This window comes from Prosopis cineraria, unplaced genomic scaffold (assembly GCF_029017545.1).
Source record: "Prosopis cineraria cultivar Desert tree isolate PC_DT_omini unplaced genomic scaffold, ASM2901754v1 PC1, whole genome shotgun sequence".
Taxonomy (NCBI): domain Eukaryota; kingdom Viridiplantae; phylum Streptophyta; class Magnoliopsida; order Fabales; family Fabaceae; genus Prosopis; species Prosopis cineraria.
Window position 1 is genome coordinate 56549199 of NW_026555332.1, and position 20224 is coordinate 56569422.

General features: G+C 37.3%; 3 protein-coding genes and 1 pseudogene across 3 annotated transcripts; 2 read left to right on the forward strand and 2 right to left on the reverse strand.

The window, feature by feature from the left end:
* Positions 1-2634: 2634 nt before the first annotated feature.
* LOC129305426 (uncharacterized) lies at positions 2635-3601 on the forward strand (the record flags this gene model as incomplete). The annotated part of the gene is made up of 1 exon (XM_054945460.1): positions 2635-3601. A coding segment is annotated over exon 1 (945 nt), but the record flags the coding sequence as incomplete, so codon positions are not given.
* Positions 3602-11965: 8364 nt separating this feature from the next.
* LOC129318674 (pectinesterase-like) lies at positions 11966-14140 on the forward strand. Its single transcript, XM_054963574.1, has 2 exons — positions 11966-13120; positions 13222-14140. Exons 1-2 carry the CDS (start codon positions 12127-12129, stop codon positions 13914-13916), a joined length of 1689 nt encoding a protein of 562 aa, XP_054819549.1. The 5' UTR covers positions 11966-12126; the 3' UTR covers positions 13917-14140.
* A 118-nt stretch (positions 14141-14258) lies between these two features.
* LOC129302834 (uncharacterized) lies at positions 14259-16807 on the reverse strand (annotated as a pseudogene).
* A 935-nt stretch (positions 16808-17742) lies between these two features.
* LOC129318680 (two-pore potassium channel 5) lies at positions 17743-19991 on the reverse strand. The gene is made up of 2 exons (XM_054963583.1): positions 18915-19991; positions 17743-18117 (listed from the first exon to the last, which is right to left on the reverse strand). The coding sequence occupies exons 1-2, from the start codon at positions 19913-19915 to the stop codon at positions 17970-17972; spliced, it is 1149 nt and encodes a 382-aa protein (XP_054819558.1). The 5' UTR covers positions 19916-19991; the 3' UTR covers positions 17743-17969.
* Positions 19992-20224: the final 233 nt, after the last annotated feature.

The following is a 20224-nucleotide window of genomic DNA, read 5'->3' on the forward strand; positions in this document are numbered from 1 at the left end:
CTTTTGAGATCTTAAAACGAGTTGGACCAGTAGCGTACCAAGTAACATTACCACCCCAAATTGCTGGAATACACAACGTATTCCATGTGTCACAACTGAAAAAGTATCAACCAGATCCTTCCTATATAATTGAACCCGAGGTAATTGAACTCAGGGAGAATTTGACATTCAGAGCTGAACCAGAAAGGATTATGGATTATAAGGACAAGCAATTAAGAAATAAGACCATTAGATTGGTTAAAGTAATCTGGAAGAGCACAACTCCAGGTGATGTTACGTGGGAGACCGAGGACAGTATGCGACGTGATTATCCTCGTCTTTTTGATTAAGTGAGTAGTTAATAGTTATTAATTTTAAATTTGAGGACAAAATTTGTAAAAGGAGGGGAGAATTGTAACATCCCAATTAAATTTTAATAGTTAATTTGGGTTATAAAAATTTTGAAAAGTATTATTAAATTATTATTATGAAAAAAAAAAAAAAATAAAAAAAATATTATTAAATTATTATTATTATAATAATAAAAAGAAAGAAAGGAAAAGAAAGGAAGAAGAAGAAGAAAGCGAATTTGCTTCGTCCGCCGCCTCAACAGTAACAATAATAAAATAATAATAAAAAGAAAAGAAGAAGAAGAGAGAGAAAATAATTAAAAAAAATGTGGGACCCACTGAATTTTTATAAAAACTCACCTGTTCCTTCATTTCTTCATTCCTTCTTTCGTGCGTGAGCTTCGGCAGAGAGAGCATCTGTGAGCCAAATTCACCGGTGCTGGGTTTTAAGGTAAGAGTTTTTAATAGGATATTTAGGGTGTGATTTTAAGCTTTTCAAGACTAAGTAAGTGTTCTAAAAATTTTTCTTAGTCATCCTTCTTCTTTAGTTTCTGAGTTTGTAGTGGTAGAAAATTTAAGATCTGAAAGAGGGATGAATTTATGTTGAATAAATATGGTTTTTGAGGTTGTCAGTAGTATAATAAATGTTATAGAGTATAAATTTGTTAATGATCTTTGAATTTATGGCTTATGGATCAAATTCTAAACTAGATCTGAAAATATATGTTGATTTATTGAGGTTTAGATGATTATTTGGGATGAGAAATGAATTATTATGGTTATAGGATTATGATTCTAAGCTAGAGACTCAATTTTTAATTTTTGGGTATTTTAGGTACGAATTTATAAAATAAAAAGAAAATTTTGATAATAGAAATTAGTTTAAATTTGATTTTTAGATTATTAATGTTTATTGATAATTAAAAGAGGAGTTAAAAATTTTACTTAATAGTATTAACTATAGATTTGTATTAAGATTGAGATTAGGAATTATGTTATATTTTTAATTCTATTATTAGAATTATTTTATTAGTTTCAAAAATTGAAACTAATATTTATAAATAATATGTTATTTGTAGATTGTATTACTGGTGAAGATTGTGGAGAGAGAGAAATTTTAAGGAATAATTTATTGAAAAAGCCACAAGGTAACCATGCTTTTAATTTGTGATTAGTGTTACTTCATGTTAATTGGGTGATTATTGAGAAAATTATGAATTTTGTAATATTGTATAATTGTGCAATATTATTATGAATTTGTTTATTTATTGTGGGAGGTGTTGGGAGACTTGCTATTATTGTTGTATTTATGTGCCACGTGGTACGCCCCTATTGGAGCTCAATAGGTGGTTTGTAAGGGCTCGGGCTAATCTACCTTTGGCCGGGTAATTTAGTACCGAGTGAGGGCTACGGCTCGAGGTTAATGGAGGGATATAAGGATGGTTGTTTGTGTTTATTATAATATTTCTTATATTTGTTGGAATTATATTATTTTTAATTCTCACTTAGTAAGCACACACTTAACTGTTTGTATACACTATCATAAATTGGCTTTGGTTACTGGGACTTTTGAGTCTCATTATGTGGTTAACAATTTTCAGGAGAAGAGCCAGAGTGACACGTGGAGGAGTCCCAGAGGCTTAGTGGTATAGATCCACTGTCTCTTTTGGGTATTTAATTTATGATTTATAATGTGTTATATTGCCAATATTAGGGCTTTTTGTTTATTGTCAATTATATGAATATATAAATGTAATCATGCCTTTCAAACTATTTCTATTTTTGGTACAATTTGGATGACTGTAATTTTAATATTTGGTTTACTTTGGATTGGTTAAAATGGCATGATTATAAGGCCAAATAACTGGCTTGTGTTGAAAATTGATTAAATTGCTTATTTTACTTGTTGGGAGTATAAGGATGGACAAATGTGATTTAGTTTACTTGTTGGGAGTATAAGGATGGACAAATGTGATTTAGCCTAATGGCATGTGGGAGGTAAAAATTTATCTGAAATGTTATAGTGTGTGAGTTGAAGCCAATTATAAAATATTTTATATTGAAATTATTGATATAAAAATGTGTTGGGTGGCTGTAACCCAACTATGGTTGAGTTAAATTATTTAAAAAAAAAAAATTTTGGTGTGTTACAAATTTTGGTATCAGAGCTTCATGGTTCCAATTCTTATAAATTATGAAATTGTTATACATTAACCTAGTTTATTGGCAATATACATTATTAAATCATAATGCTTCTCCATTATTTTTCTTGTCTTGAGATTAGTGTTAATTTAATTATGTGACTTCCATCCTTTAGGAGGGGAGAGATGGTGTCCAAAACTAGGAGAGGTGGCGAAATTGTCGGTGATTCTATAGAGCCAATAGGAAATGACATACCTTCACTGCCACAACCGGAGCCCACACAGCAACAAATTGGGCAGGGCGAGCCCATACAGTCACAACTAAGGCAGGATGAGCCAACCATGAGGCAAATGATGGATCTACTATATAATCTTAGTGACCGCATGAAGAGACAAGAAGAAGAATTGGCCGCTTTAAGACAATATAAGGAGAATGACAACCGAGAGGGAAATGGCCAACAAGAAGGAAGCCATACCAAGGTATTCAATGCGAGCCAATCTGCTGATGAAGGCTTACCTTCCTATTCTCACCATGAGACTAGTCCGAAGAATGTGAGTCTCCACTCTGACCAACAGACATCCACGATCACAAAGATCTGGAGTACTTTTCGTAAGTTTAATCCTCCTACTTTCGATGGAAATCTTAAGCCAGCGGTGGTTGAAGAATGGATAGATCAATTGGAGAGTATTTTTCGTATGGTTGTGTGCACTTCTAATCAAAAGGTGCAGCTGGCAATATTCCTACTACAGAAGAGTGCTAAGAAATGGTGGGAAACATCAGGACCGAAGGATGATTCCTCTCTTACTTGGGAAGATTTTAAAGCCATATTGTTCGAGAATTATTTTCCTACTGCACTGAGAGCAGAAAAGGAGGCTGAGTTTCATGCATTCCGCCAGGGTGATTTAGATGAGGATGAATTTATTGAACAATTCTCAGAATTATCTAAATACTCTACTTACCTCCAGAAACATGAAGACACGGAGTGGATGGCTGAACGATTACTAGAGAAGGCGAGGCCTGATCTAAGGGAACAGTTAGCCCCTTTTGAGATCAAGACATTCAGTGAGATGTGCAATAAGCTTCGAATAGTTTCTCGGAGGAAGAGAGAGGCTAGATTAGAAGCTGATAGAGAGAGGAGGAAAGAACCTCATGGGAAGCCCCCTATCCACACCGACCCATTGGTGGAGTAGAGAAGAGGAGCAGTCAAATCTTTGGAGGTTTTAGAAATCAGAAGAAGAAGGGCTACTATCATAAGGGCCAGAGCTACAGAGGGAATCAGAGTGGAAGTCAAGGGTCCTATAGGAGCCCAGCTACCTTTAATCCTACTCCTAGTGCTGCTAGTAATCAAGCATGCAGTAAGTGTGGGAAGTTTCATTCTGGTGATTGTTGGGTTTGTTACATCTGTCAGAAGCCTGGTCATATTGCTAGATTCTGCTATCAAAACCAAAATAGGGGTAATGATCAGAGACCTACAGTACCAGCACGAGTGTATGCCCTCTCTGGGCCAGAGGCTGCTAACAACCCTAATGCTATCAGAGGTATAATCCGAATCCTTGATAATGATGTTTGTGCTTTGTTTGATTCGGGTGCTACACACTCTTTTGTGTCTGATGAATGTATGAAAAGATGTAAATTGCCTGTGTGTACCTTACCTTTTGATGTGAAGATTTCTACTCCTGCTGGTTTGACTGTAAGGACTGCTAAGGCATGTCTAAATGTAGAGGTTGAGTATGAGGGTCGAAAGACCACCATAGACCTCATTTGTTTGTCTTTGTCTGGGATTGATGTTATTGTGGGGATGGATTGGTTGTCTGCAAATGGAGCTGTACTTAATTGTCAGAAAAAGAGTGTGTCACTCTCAGTTCTTACTGTAACCCCTGTAGAGTCCCAAAGTCCTATGTTGTTGTCTGCAGCTCAAGTAGAACAGTGTATAAGAAAGGGCTGTCAAGCTTTTATGATTTTCTTCTCAATCAAGGCAGAGATTGAAGAAGGTGTAGATCAGATTCCAGTAGTGAGAGAATTCCCTGACGTCTTTCCTACTGAAGTGATCGGTTTGCCTCCAGAACGAGAGGTTGAGTTCTCGATTGAACTCGTACCTGGTACGGGGCCTATTTCTAAGGCACCCTATAGGATGTCTCCATCGGAGTTAGCTGAGTTGAAGAGACAAATTGAAGAGTTGTTAGAGAAGGGGTTTATCAGACCGAGTGTATCACCATGGGGGTCACCGGTACTGTTTGTGAAAAAGAAAGATGGAAGCCTTAGATTGTGTATTGATTATAGACAATTGAATAAGGTAACCATCAAGAATAAGTACCCCTTACCTCGAATTGATGATTTGTTAGACCAATTAGTCAATTCAGCGGTGTTTTCTAAGATTGATCTAAGATCAGGGTATCATCAATTGAGGGTTAGAGCAGAGGATATCCCTAAAACTGCTTTTAGAACTAGATATGGGCACTATGAGTTCCTAGTGATGCCGTTTGGGTTAACAAATGCCCCAGCTGTCTTCATGGATTATATGAATCGAATCTTCAGGCCTTATCTCGATGAATTTGTTGTAGTCTTTATTGATGACATACTTATTTATTCTCGAGATGAGGTGGACCATGCTAGACATCTTAAAATTGTTTTGGAGATATTAAGAGAGCACAAGCTCTATGCCAAGTTGAGCAAATGTGATTTTTGGCTTAAAGAAGTTAAATTCTTAGGCCATGTTGTTTCAGAAGAAGGGGTAGCAGTGGACCCTAGTAAGATAGATGCAGTGATGAAATGGGAGCAACCTCGAAGTGTGACAGAGATTAGGAGTTTCTTGGGTCTTGCAGGCTACTATCGTCGTTTCATTAAGGGTTTTTCACAAATTGCAATGCCCTTGACTAAGTTGACCAGGAAAGATGCTCCATTTATTTGGACGAACGAGTGTGAAGTTGCCTTCCAGGAACTGAAAAAGAGGTTGACCACCACACCGGTGCTCACCTTACCTGTTCCAACTGCTCCTTATACCTTATATACTGATGCTTCTAAGAAAGGTTTAGGTTGTGTATTGATGCAGGAGGATCGAGTAGTGGCTTATGCCTCTCGACAGTTGAGACCTCATGAGGAAAATTACCCTACTCATGACTTGGAGCTTGCTGCTGTGGTATTTGCCTTGAAGATTTGGAGGCACTATCTTTATGGTTCTTCTTTTGAAGTCTTCAGTGATCATAAAAGTTTAAAATATTTGTTTGATCAAAAGGAGCTCAACATGAGACAGCGCAGATGGATTGAGTTTTTGAAGGATTATGACTTTGAGTTGAAGTATCATCCAGGGAAAGCTAACGTAGTCGCCGACGCTCTGAGCAGGAAACTTGTACATACTGCTCACATGATGGTCAGAGAACATGAATTATGGAGTAGTTTTCATGCAGTAAATGTAGAAGTAGTCGAAAATCGTTTGGCTGCTCTACATATTACTGAATTTGAGAATAATTTTTGGGAAGAAATCAGAATTTCGCAGCAGAAGGACGATTATTTGAATAAGATTAGGGTAGAGATTGGGGCTGGAAAGGCTGAACATTTTGATGTGACCGATGATGATGTCGTAAGATATAAAGGTAGAGTATGTGTGCCTAATGATACTCGATTGAAAAATATCTTACTTGAGGAGGCTCATCAAAGTAAATATACCATTCACCCAGGAGCAACTAAGATGTATCATGACTTAAGACGTGGTTGGTGGTGGCCAAGGATGAAGAGAGATGTAACTGAACATGTAACTCATTGTTTGACTTGCCAGAAAGTCAAAATTGAGCATCAGAAACCAGCCGGGATGCTACAGTCTCTTGATATTCCAGAGTGGAAATGGGACAGCATTTCTATGGACTTCATTACAGGATTGCCCAGAACATCTTCTGGTCATGACACTATATGGGTAATCGTAGATCGACTCACCAAATCAGCTCATTTTCTTGCTACTAATATCAAGTATTCTCTCGAAAAATTAACTGAAATCTACATAAGAGAAGTGGTGAGATTGCATGGAGTGCCGACAAATATTGTATCTGATCGTGATCCGAGATTCACATCAAACTTTTGGAAGTCATTACAGGAAGCCATGGGTACTCGTCTGAGTTTTAGCACCGCTTACCACCCCCAGACCGATGGGCAAACGGAACGAACCATACAAACTCTTGAAGACATGTTAAGAGCGTGTGCCATTGAGCTTAGAGGTAATTGGGATAGTCACTTACCATTAGCTGAATTTGCCTACAATAATAGTTTTCATTCTAGCATTCAGATGGCACCTTATGAGGCATTGTATGGAAGAAAATGTAGATCGCCACTGTGTTGGACAGAATTAAGTGAGAGAACTGTTTTGGGGCCAGACATTGTTGATGAGACTACCCAAAAGATTGCTTTAATTAAGCAAAAATTACTCACAGCTCAAAGTAGACAAAAGAGTTATGCGGATAAAAGGAGAAGACCGCTTGAGTTTGAAGTAGGTGACCATGTATTTTTGAAAATCTCTCCAGTAACTGGTATTGGAAGAGCTATTAAGGCTAAGAAGTTGACACCAAGGTTTATGGGGCCTTTTGAGATCTTAAAACGAGTTGGACCAGTAGCGTACCAAGTAACATTACCACCCCAAATTGCTGGAATACACAACGTATTCCATGTGTCACAACTGAAAAAGTATCAACCAGATCCTTCCTATATAATTGAACCCGAGGTAATTGAACTCAGGGAGAATTTGACATTCAGAGCTGAACCAGAAAGGATTATGGATTATAAGGACAAGCAATTAAGAAATAAGACCATTAGATTGGTTAAAGTAATCTGGAAGAGCACAACTCCAGGTGATGTTACGTGGGAGACCGAGGACAGTATGCGACGTGATTATCCTCGTCTTTTTGATTAAGTGAGTAGTTAATAGTTATTAATTTTAAATTTTGAGGACAAAATTTGTAAAAGGAGGGGAGAATTGTAACATCCCAATTTAAATTTTAATAGTTAATTTGGGTTAATAAAAATTTTGAAAAGTATTATTAAATTATTATTATAAAAAAAAAGGTATGAAAAAAAATAAAAAAATAAAAAAAAATAAAATATTATTAAATTATTATTATTATAATAATAAAAAGAAAGAAAGGAAAAGAAAGGAAGAAGAAGAAGAAAGCGAATTTGCTTCGTCCGCCGCCTCAACAGTAACAATAATAAAATAATAATAAAAAGAAAAGAAGAAGAAGAGAGAGAAAATAATTAAAAAAAAATGTGGGACCCACTGAATTTTTATAAAAACTCACCTGTTCCTTCATTTCTTCATTCCTTCTTTCGTGCGTGAGCTTCGGCAGAGAGAGCATCTGTGAGCCAAATTCACCGGTGCTGGGTTTTAAGGTAAGAGTTTTTAATAGGATATTTAGGGTGTGATTTTAAGCTTTTCAAGACTAAGTAAGTGTTCTAAAAATTTTTCTTAGTCATCCTTCTTCTTTAGTTTCTGAGTTTGTAGTGGTAGAAAATTTAAGATCTGAAAGAGGGATGAATTTATGTCGAATAAATATGGTTTTTGAGGTTGTCAGTAGTATAATAAATGTTATAGAGTATAAATTTGTTAATGATCTTTGAATTTATGGCTTATGGATCAAATTCTAAACTAGATCTGAAAATATATGTTGATTTATTGAGGTTTAGATGATTATTTGGGATGAGAAATGAATTATTATGGTTATAGGATTATGATTCTAAGCTAGAGACTCAATTTTTAATTTTTGGGTATTTTAGGTACGAATTTATAAAATAAAAAGAAAATTTTGATAATAGAAATTAGTTTAAAATTTGATTTTTAGATTATTAATGTTTATTGATAATTAAAAGAGGAGTTAAAAATTTTACTTAATAGTATTAACTATAGATTTGTATTAAGATTGAGATTAGGAATTATGTTATATTTTTAATTCTATTATTAGAATTATTTTATTAGTTTCAAAAATTGAAACTAATATTTATAAATAATATGTTATTTGTAGATTGTATTACTGGTGAAGATTGTGGAGAGAGAGAAATTTTAAGGAATAATTTATTGAAAAAGCCACAAGGTAACCATGCTTTTAATTTATGATTAGTGTTACTTCATGTTAATTGGGTGATTATTGAGAAAATTATGAATTTTGTAATATTGTATAATTGTACAATATTATTATGAATTTGTTTATTTATTGTGGGAGGTGTTGGGAGACTTGCTATTATTGTTGTAATTATGTGCCACGTGGTACGCCCCTATTGGAGCTCAATAGGTGGTTTGTAAGGGCTCGGGCTAATCTACCTTTGGCCGGGTAATTTAGTACCGAGTGAGGGCTACGGCTCGAGGTTAATGGAGGGATATAAGGATGGTTGTTTGTGTTTATTATAATATTTCTTATATTTGTTGGAATTATATTATTTTTAATTCTCACTTAGTAAGCACACACTTAACTGTTTGTATACACTATCATAAATTGGCTTTGGTTACTGGGACTTTTGAGTCTCATTATGTGGTTAACAATTTTCAGGAGAAGAGCCAAGAGTGACACGTGGAGGAGTCCCAGAGGCTTAGTGGTATAGATCCACTGTCTCTTTTGGGTATTTAATTTATGATTTATAATGTATTATATTGCCAATATTAGGGCTTTTTGTTTATTGTCAATTATATGAATATATAAATGTAATCATGCCTTTCAAACTATTTCTATTTTTGGTACAATTTGGATGACTGTAATTTTAATATTTGGTTTACTTTGGATTGGTTAAAATGGCATGATTATAAGGTCAAATAACTGGCTTGTGTTGAAAATTAATTAAATTGCTTATTTTACTTGTTGGGAGTATAAGGATGGACAAATGTGATTTAGTTTACTTGTTGGGAGTATAAGGATGGACAAATGTGATTTAGCCTAATGGCATGTGGGAGGTAAAAATTTATCTGAAATGTTATAGTGTGTGAATTGAAGCCGATTATAAAATATTTTATATTGAAATTTATTGATATAAAAATGTGTTGGGTGGCTGTAACCCAACTATGGTTGAGTTAAATTATTTAAAAAAAAAAAATTTTGGTGTGTTAGACAAATTTCTTCTATGATAAGCAACTTTCCTTTCATTGCATGTAACACTTTCCTATAGACATAGATTTCTCTCACAACATGTAGCATTTTCTTCATTATATGCAACATTCTCTCACGTATGCAACACTTTCGCATCATATACAACACTCTCTCATAAATGTAGATTTTTTTCATGATATGTAATGTTTCTTCTATCATATATAACATTCTCTCATAATATATAACATTCTCTTATAGATGTAGATTAATTTCTTTCATCATATGCAATTCCTTCCATCATATGCAAGACCTTTTTATTACATGCAAACAACTTCCATAGGTACAAACACATTAGGTGCATACATATTGATATCAAAAGACCTTATTTTGATATATTAACACTAAAAAACCTTATCTGATATATTAAATTCAAAATTATTGATTGTGGAAGACCTTGTGTGACATATTGATAGCTAATAATCTTACTTAACTTTTTTCCTTTTTTTTTATTATTTAAAGCATTTATGTTATCCAACCTTGAACAATTAATAACAATGAATGATCTCTTTTTAAAAACATCCCCAGAGCCTTCTAAACAATTAAATTTCTGGTTAACTCTTTATTAGCAATTTTTCCTTGTTTTTTATGAAGCTTGTTTTGTGCGCTGGTAACCCTTCGTGGTATGGCAGAGTTCCACAGGATTTGCTAGTAGAAAAGCTATGAGACGGTGATGATGACAAATACTTCGGGCACATTTATTAGATAGACAAATTATTAAGTACTCCTTCATTAAGAAATATAAAACATTTGTTGATAGTTGGGTGCTACATAAATTATTTTATATTTATTTTTAAGTGAAATACCGTAATAAATAAAGGTAAAATATAAAAATATTGTGTTAGTTTAGAGACAATTAATTAATTTATTAAAATAATATTTAATTAAACAAACCCTATATTTTTTAACTAACATTATAAGAATGGAATTGAAACTATTAGATAAAAATGATTAAGCTTTTGAAATTATTCATATATCATGCCTTTATATATACTATAAAATTTTATGAAAATTATAGTGAATTATTCATAAACGATATAAATCATACTCCTCAATTCCTAGCTAATAGTTACATACGAAGATGAAATAAATGTTTAGTCAAATTTGAAGCAAATAATTAAGTTGAAATCCTCGCTGGCCAGAAGAGAAAAAAAGTTGAAATTCTTGAATCTTGTGAAACCCCTGCAAGGTCAACAAAATTGTTTACTTATTTTTTTCCTTAAATTTAAAATGTTGTCAAAAAAAAAAAATCTTTGGCATGTTGAATAAGAAAACTTTCTTATGGATGATCTAGATGATGATTTAAGTCGTATATTTTTATATCCACTCTTGAAATTGAATATATCTCTAAACAAAACTCATTTAGTCTGATTACCAAAAAAAAAAACCTCATTTAGTCTTAAAAAAAATACTATTATTACTTGAATTGAAATTTTGTAAATGCTGTAATCTATTTTTTTTTTTTACAATTTTTCAAAATCAAACCTGCATTGCACTGGGATCCAGTATAGTTTCTAAATAAAAATTAATGCATGACCGTTTAGAATTGAGATCGTATATTCCACACCCCTATGACTATGTTTAGTTTTTTTCCCTCTAGAAAAATAGCCATTATAAGGCCCTGTTGCCCAAATAAATTAGTGTTGCCCACACGCAAATTAATGACTTGAAAGTTACATTTGCGAGAATCTAATACATGATTAGGGCGACACATGATGTCTAAATTATATTGCCGTCAACATTTCAGATGAACAAATGTAATGATTAAAAAAAGGAAAAAATATAATCATCAATCCCCGTAGCACTATCAAATTTTGCTTTTAATTCTTATAAATTTTTTCTCAGTATTTTTAATCTCTATAACATTAAAATATTAGATGATATTTAACATTCAAACTTCTATAGTTTCAATGTTTTAGTCCCTATGAGGAGTCAAAACATTAAAAAAATATAAGAATTAAAAGTAAAATTTAATAAAATTATAGGGATCAATTAAAAAAATTATAAGGACTAAACATAAAATTTGATAAAAATTATAGGGACTAATGATTATTATTTTTTTAAGTGTTGACTATCCTTTATATAATGCCCGGTCCTAAAATGTGTCAAATTAATTGACAAGCACCTGAAAAGAAAAAGTTCAATGAAATGGGTTTGAAATGGAAATTCGTGGAGAGCACCTCTATTTGTTATTTTAAACATTCCAATAGAGATCAGATTAGTAAATTTGACTTCAAACGGCGAAAAGCTTTAGCTGGAGACTTACAACCACAAATCAAGATCTGATGGAAAATGTCAAACTATCCTATTTTAGAAACTTGACCAATGTATAAAAAGCAGAAAGTGCATGCGCGGTCAATCGATTCTCTCGTCTCTCATCTCAAAATTAATAAACTAACAGTCATTTTTTATCAATTTTTTTTCTCCGATAGGCATCGATTACTAAAAGTGGCCAAGAAAAAACAGGCTTCGACAACTCGCGTCGTAGACGTCGGAGGAAAACGTAATAAGAAAAAAAATAGAAAAACCAAAATAAAGAAAGAAAAATGAATAAGATATTCCTGCCCGGGGTTGCACTCATCCTGGTCGTAGGTTGTGCTGTCGGGACTATTCTTGTCGTCCGACAAAGTGGCAGTAGTGGTAGTGGTAGCAGTGATACTGGGTTGAGCTCCCAGAACAAGGCCGTGACGGCGATATGCCAAGGCTCAGACAACAAGAAGGATTGCGAAGATACTCTTGGGACCGTCAATTCCACGGACCCAAAAGATTACATCACCACGGCAGTGGCGAAAGTGATGCAAAAGGTGATAGGTGCCGCTAACATGAGCGACAAGCTCGCCGTCGAACATGGCTCCGGCGACAAAGGCGTTAAGATGGCCATTGACGATTGCCAGGACCTGTTGCAGTCAGCCATTGATTCACTCGAGGCCTCGAACGCTATGCTCAAAGGCGATGACATTAGAACCATTGAGAATAGGACCGATGACATCAAGAATTGGTTGGCCATGGTGTTATCCTTCCAACAATCATGCTACGACGGGTTCGAGGCAGGCGGAGGCGAGAAGCAGGTAAGAGATACACTGCACACAGAAGGTGGCCTGGACGACATACAGAAGCTTACCGGAGTGGCACTCGATGTTCTCGCCGGCCTAAACCATCTGCTTTCTGCATTCAACTTGGATTTGACAGTGAAGGCTCCTTCTCGTCGTCTCCTGGAAGACGAAGATCCCAGCTGGTTGCCCCAAGCAGATCGCAAGCTCTTGGGAGCCAACCCTCCACCTCAACCCAACGCGGTGGTTGCGCAAGATGGCAGCGGTCAATATAAATCCATCACCGACGCTCTCAATTCATACCCAAAGAACCATCAAGGCAGATACATTATCTACGTCAAAGCTGGAACTTATAACGAGTACCCTCTTGTTGACAAGAAAAAGCCGAACGTTTACATCTACGGAGATGGCGCTACAAAAACCATCGTCACTGGAAACAGATGCGTCGAGCCCAAGAAGGAGTACAAGACCTTCAACAGCGCCACCTTTGGTAAGTTGTTATTTTATATACATAATGAGTGAGAGAGGAACTGGTGGATAGATTAATTAAATTGTATATCCATGTATGTCTCTATATGCGCGCGCATGCAGCTATTGCTGGAGACATGTTCATCGCCAAGGGAATAGGATTCGAGAACACGGCTGGGTCTGTAGGACATCAAGCAGTGGCGCTGCGCACGCAAGCAGCACACGCGGCTTTTTACCAGTGCGCATTCCGAGGTTTCCAAGACACCTTGTACGTGCAGGCGGGGATTCAGTTGTTCCGCGAGTGTGAAATTACAGGCACCATCGACTTCATTTTTGGCGCGTCGAGGACTCTGATACAGAAATCAAAGATCATTTTGAGGAAGCCGATGGAGAACCAGCAGGACATAGTGGTGGCAGACGGTTCCATCAACCCTAAGGCAGGGACTGGAGTGGTGATTCAGAACAGCGATATCAACGCAGAGCCTGGGCTCGACAAGGTTGCCAATCCTTGCTATTTGGCTAGGCCATGGAAGGCGTATTCTAGGGCCATCTTCATGGAGAGCACTCTGGGTCCTATTATTCACCCGGATGGCTATCTTCCTTGGCAAGGCGATTTGTACTTGTCAACCTGTTACTTTGCTGAGTATGCCAATACTGGACCTGGCTTTAGTCCTGCCACCAGGGTCAAGTGGGGTCGAGGCCAGCTTACAAAGGATCAAGCTGCCGTCTACACTGCCACCCAATACCTTGAAGGTTTGGGTCAGCCATGGTTGGCTGCCACCGGTGTTCCTTTTGATCCTAGCTTCACCAAAGCTTAGACGTACGCCTGTTCCAACCTTGTTTCTTATGATGCAAATAACAAATTCTTTGTCTGGCTAGTTAGTTACTTTTCTTCTTGTGGGTCCCCTCCCCCTCGTGGGGAAGAGAGATTGTAGTCGCCACAAGGTAGAACTGCTACTAGTGTTGCACCTACAATTGTAAGCTTTTGTTTACTCATTTTCATTCATTAATTAATTTATTTGTTTGTATTTTCATATTTTAATTCAATATTTTCTATTTGTTTATATATGGATATTCTCAGATGGATAGAGAAATCAAATCAATCTGAGATTTCAAATGAATACACACTTTCCTTACTGTCATGAAGCCGATGTTCGCAATTCTAGGAAAAACAGAAGCCCACCGAATACACTTTTCATTCCTCACAGATAGACCTAACAGGAAATTGGTTTTGGAACCCAGCAATCACTCTGCTATTATTGCCAGCGGATCCATAAAAATGAAATAAAAAAAAAAAAGAAAGATCTGCAAGCAATGCAAAATGGAAGCATGGCTCTGATCCCTAAGAAAGACTAGTTCTGAGAATAACTTGGAGAAGTAACAGCAAGGATTCCAGTTTCTAGCAAAGGTATTTTGGCTGAGAATAATTAATTGTTCATTTATAAATAAGGCCAAGGAAAATGACCATAAAGCACGTCCTCGGAAAAGGCGCATTTTCATTCCTCACTCCCCTGGATCCCATTTCCATGATCCGCTTTTGACAAGTAAAACTTCTTTTCCTCGCCCTAGCAAACTCTGCATGCATTGTTTATCTTATTGTAGAAGCTGAAAGCTCAAAGTTCCATTCTTGAATTTGGCTGCTTGAGAAGGACGTCAAAGTCGCTGAGAATCCATTCTGCTACTTCATCTTTTTCACTAACATAAATCTCAGTACCCATGTCAATAGAAGTCCATACCCTTTTAGCAGGAGGAGAGCCAGGGTCCTGTACCACCAAAATACACATCAAAACACACAAACCTATCATGGGAATACAGTAATTAGAAATCCCGTTATAGACCTGATAGAAGTAGAGTTTACTGGATAATCTACCAACATCAAGCTCCCACGTTCTTGCATCCCCAACCCAGCCATCCCCTTTTTTGGCTGGATACCGATAATCAGCCCAAACTGAGTGAGACAGTAACTGAACCATCTCTTGTGCCTGAGGGTTGCTGTAAGGATCACAAATACTCATAGGTAACTCCAAATGTACGGCATTACCTGGAGCACAATAATAGTGATGAGCCGAGTATGGGAAATTGGCCGTGTCATTTCTATAGATCTTTCTGTTGTCTCGTGTTATGTGAAATGGTGGGCAACTCTTTAACCTTTTGGGGCAACATGTAGCTGGAGTTTCGGGGTTTATGATCATCTCGCTGTATCTAGTAACATCAGTGACCACATCTCCATCACAAGCAGCTCCATTGTTCTTCCAGCAGCTTCCTATGTCTACCAGGTAGAATTGGCTCTTGGCTCCTCCCCCCTTTTTGATGTCTAACCTCACCCTCACCTTAAAATTGGGTGACTCTGGAGGCTGAATCATGAGTAAGTTCGAATGAGTAATTAATAAAGTGGATTCTCAAGGCAAAGTTCAATAAAAAGGAGTCTCCACTTACGGTTTTGAACATTTCCCTTGTGTCATAATGGTAGCCTCCAGAGAATCCTCTGGTCGCGTCAGCTCTCAGGTACAGCATCAACCATGGATGTTCTCTGAGGTCTGGAGCTTATGCTTGAAAACCCAGCTCCCAACATTCACTTTCTTTTCCCAGACTGCCTCGTAGTAAGAAAGGCCACTGTGTCCTCCTCCGCAACTAAAATTCAAATCAGAAGTACCATTGAAACCTCCTCGCATGATACCATGTTGGAGCTGTGTCTGTTGATGACACGTGATGGGCTGGTTCATACACCCTTTTCCCAAGCAGGGAAACCGTCCAGGCCTTGAAGGGGCTACCTTCTTCCCATTCTCAGGACATAAACCTGACTCTGTGTCGTAGTTGCCATTATTCAACATAATCATCCAGAAGTGCCATGGTCTTTGGGTATCTGCGACTTCACAGATAGAGCCTAGATAAAGTTCCTTTTTCACTGCGTAGAGGTCTGGGTTGTTTATATCTCCTCCCACACCACGAAATGGTTTCCCTGCCCCAAGTCTGTTATCAACTTCCGTGACCTTGTGATTCAGTGAACCTGTGCATTTCAATCAAATCAAAAGGACTATGCTAATGAATGAAATTATGTTAGTTATTGTTTGGCTTACTTGAACTTGAAAGATTGAAACAGTCAGCAGCTCTCGGGTTGCCCATGTGAGGGGCTTCTTCTCCAACTTCATTGCAAAAGTTCCAAGCTTCAAATGCAACCCTTAGTCCCTCTCTCTGTATTCCAGGGTCACCCACTGCCGACGCATAGTTCTCTGTGACTACAACGGAGATCTTCGACACAAGCACACTCACCAACACACACAGCGTACTCAACTGGATCTCTATCGTTGTTTCCGTCGACACCCTGCCTCAGATGCAAACAGAGCACAACAGATGCTCTCCTTTATAAAAGCTAACACATGGAAATTTTTTCTCAATAGTCGTTCTAAGTGGTCCCATCTTATCTTCACGTGGCTTATTTAGTAACAGTGAACGAGTGGTTTTTGATTTTAGAACGTAATATTTCTTACAAAAGGAGGACTGAAATGATTCGCAGTCAAATTCTATCGAGTATTTGGCCATTTATCCCTCTTTTAGCTATGCCTGATGGTCACATCAGTTTTTATTTTCCATGGTAACGTCAAACGCATCGATGTAGAAAAGAATCATTAGACGCAAGCTACTTCAATTTTCCTCCCCCAAAGCAGGTAGGTTTTCTTCCTCTATTTAGCAACTCCGGGTCCGCGGCCATGACCCAGAAAAAAGAAGAGAAGAGAAGAGAAGAGAAGAAAAACTTCATTAGGTGAGTTTTTATTTTCGGAGTTGCGCTATGACTGGCTAACAACGGGCCTTGGAGTTGGAAAGAAAGGAACCAAAGCCGAATTATATTAAGAATAGCTTGTGTCCTAGAATGCAACATTTCAACTCCACTCGAGGGAATTAATGACCATAGAACATTAATGATGACTATATTGCACCGGATGAGATTGGTCATAATTCGTAATGATCTTTTCCTTGTAGAAGTCCAGGCACGTCCAATGAGACGATCAGAAAAAAGGGTTTTTTTTTTCCAAAATAAAGAAAGGGGCTAAACCAAGTACATCATCAGGAAATCACACAATGTGGGATTGAAATTCCTGAGGTTATGATGTGCCAGTACTCCAATTTTTGTTTGGCTGTGCTCGCAAAGATGGACTAGTGTGGTTCTCCCTCAAGACCAGTGGTTTCAATATAAGCATACATGTATCTAATCTTACGTTCCCCAAAAATTTCGCCTTCTAACGATGGTTCAAGCAAAATAATTTTGAAAGGGATCAGGTGAGAAGTGAGTCAACCAGAAACTCTTGCATATCTACATTTATTCGCACTATTTTACCTTTCAAACTGTATATATATCCCCCCCCCCTTTTTTTAATAAAAAGCTTGTTACTTTTCAATTTTGCTTCAATATTGGCGCCTTTAATTCGCTGCTCTTAAAAAACAATGTGGGTAGAGGAATGCTCGTATGGTAGCGTTAAAGTAAAATCTCCAGTTCTGCGCAAACAAAGAACTACCTATAATAGAAGGAAAGGAAAAGCAATTGTATATTTGAGTTCTTTCTCTTAGGACTGACTAATACTATATTTGTGTTCTTATATATATATATATATATACTTGGAGGGGGAGAATAGAGGGAAAGATTAGGCAGTTGTAAATTTCGTACTCTCTATATGAATTGTAGAGTTCCTGTACAAAAGTTCGCTCCAAATGATTCAATCATTTGCATCTCCTCCAAGATATGGAAGCCCCCAAAACAAATCACCTACATCTGCCAAATTTTTGCAGAGAGGATTTTCCGGGGTTTCAGCCTCTGCTCTTGGCCAGTGAAATGTAGCGAACACATAATAAACTATTCATTGGTCTCTCCAACTCTGTCATGACCGGCCCTCCAAGAGATGAGGTAGCGTTATCTTCCCAGAGTTAGTGGAATCAAGCTTGCTGAATTGGTCACAGATTTGCAATATATCTTTTTCCCCTATCTTCCCCATCTCTTTGAGCTTGAATACTACATACTCTGACTTACTGGATCATAGCAAATGGAATGGAAATTCCAGGTAAGAAAGGAATCTCTCGCCAAAATAAAGTAATAGTTGATCATTTGAAATGACAATAACATCCATTAGTTATACCATTTTCCCTCACGCTGAACTAATAATAACATCCATTAGTTATACCATTTTCCCCCACGCTGAACTAATGCAACTCATTCTTTTTCATAGACTATAGACTCTTGTATTGAAGAACTCAACAATGAATGGGTACTTGTAACAATAACAATTTGTATTCAGTAAATAGGAATAACACTAAAAGATACATCAACGACTAAGTCGTAAACCATGCTAAACTAATATGATTCAAATTCTCTGTCATAAACTCTGGTTCCGAATATCTGAAAACAAAAGCATAGGCATCGTAACATGAGAGGCGGCAACAGACAACTATATACCCTGTATAAACACTAACAAGAAAAGGTGATTGCGATGCTTAATCTTATTCTTAGGATCATGTAGTGAAGTTAGAAATCTTATTCATGACATACAACTCCTAGGATTGTACGCAGGATGACATCAGTTACTATTTTCAGCTTAGGGTCCTGGACCCTGAGGTTGCTACTACAAATCATGTTGCATACAATACAGCCTGGGTCAGTGTCAATATTAGCATTAATTCTGTCATCAGAAAGTAGCCCTGTAGGTCCTCTGACTCCACTCAGCAGTTTAAGTGTTATTTATAAGGTGGGAGTAAATTTACAACGCAGCCATAGTGATGGAACAAAATTTTAAAAAAATTGCACCTAGAAAAAGGGGAAAACAAGTTACCTGATGAAACCGGTGTTATTGATAGCAGCAGCCAGCAAATCTTCAACAGTCATGTCTCTATGCAACACCGACTTAGCTATTCTCCGGTGCCTTCTATCAATTCTGGCCTCTGCCAAATACAGGAAGGCCCGGGCCACCATGAGTGTGGAAACAAGGAGCCAAATGGCAGCAAAGAGCCTCCCAGGGAGGGTCTTGAAGGCTCTATCCCCATACCCTACTGTTGTTACAGACATAACCGATAAGTAAATTGAATCAATCCAATTCAAATCCTCCACAAAGTACAAAACCAGACTCCCTATTCCAATACACAGCACCACCACACCCAATGCCAAACCAACCTTCAATCTGATTCTCATCCGCCCCTTTGCCACATCAACTATGTAATTTCTTGCAGAGAATCCTTCTTGAGATCTTTGAGCCCCCATTACAAGCCCAGTTAGAATCGTATTCTCTTGCAAATCTAGGACGTAATTAACAAGCCCGCTAAGCAATATGTCAATGAATCCAAACCCTACCAATACAAAGACACATGCAAAGACCTTAGTTACTGGGCTTGTCGGTGTAATATCCCCGTAACCGATTGTGCACATGGTGACTATACAAAAGTAAAGTGCATCAACTACAGGGTGAGTCTCTACGCCGGAAAAATGGTCCCGATTGAAGGAGTATATGACAACCCCAATCGAAAGATATATCATGAGTAAGCAAATGCCTTGCCTGATGATGGAGCTAGACTGTGGTTTGGGAACATCGGGCGTTTTGTGTCTGAGGTCTTGCAAAACAACCATGGCAGGAGCAGTCTTGCAGCGAGTAAGTTTCTTCTTGGGAGCATTCGGAGTCAATAATTGAGATGAGGGTTGTGGGTCTCGCGGGGCTTCCTGTAAAGTGATAAATTCGTTGAAGGAACGAGAGCTGGGGAAGGATAAATCAGAAACTCGATGCTCGATGATGGGTTCAAATTGGGTCCTTGTTTGCCATGAAAGAAAAGATTCATCTTCCATGTGAGAAAAGAAAAAACGGCATAAAAAATTTGGGGAATTGTGTGAGTGGACGAGATGAGATTGTTGCGGCGTAAAGCGGAAACTTGAGAGTAATTTATTTGCTACAAAACTCCGCGATCCGCGTGGAGTGAGAAATAGAGGCTTCGAATGGGGTAGGGAGGAGGACCCGCGCCAGGTAGGACTGAAAGAGATTGCTTGTGGAATAAAAAATAAAAATATTATTATTTTGTCTGACAAAAATATTATTTTGTACGTGGAAAGTTGAGGCTTGTTTCTTTTTCTCACCGAGGATGAAGGATTGGAGGCTGT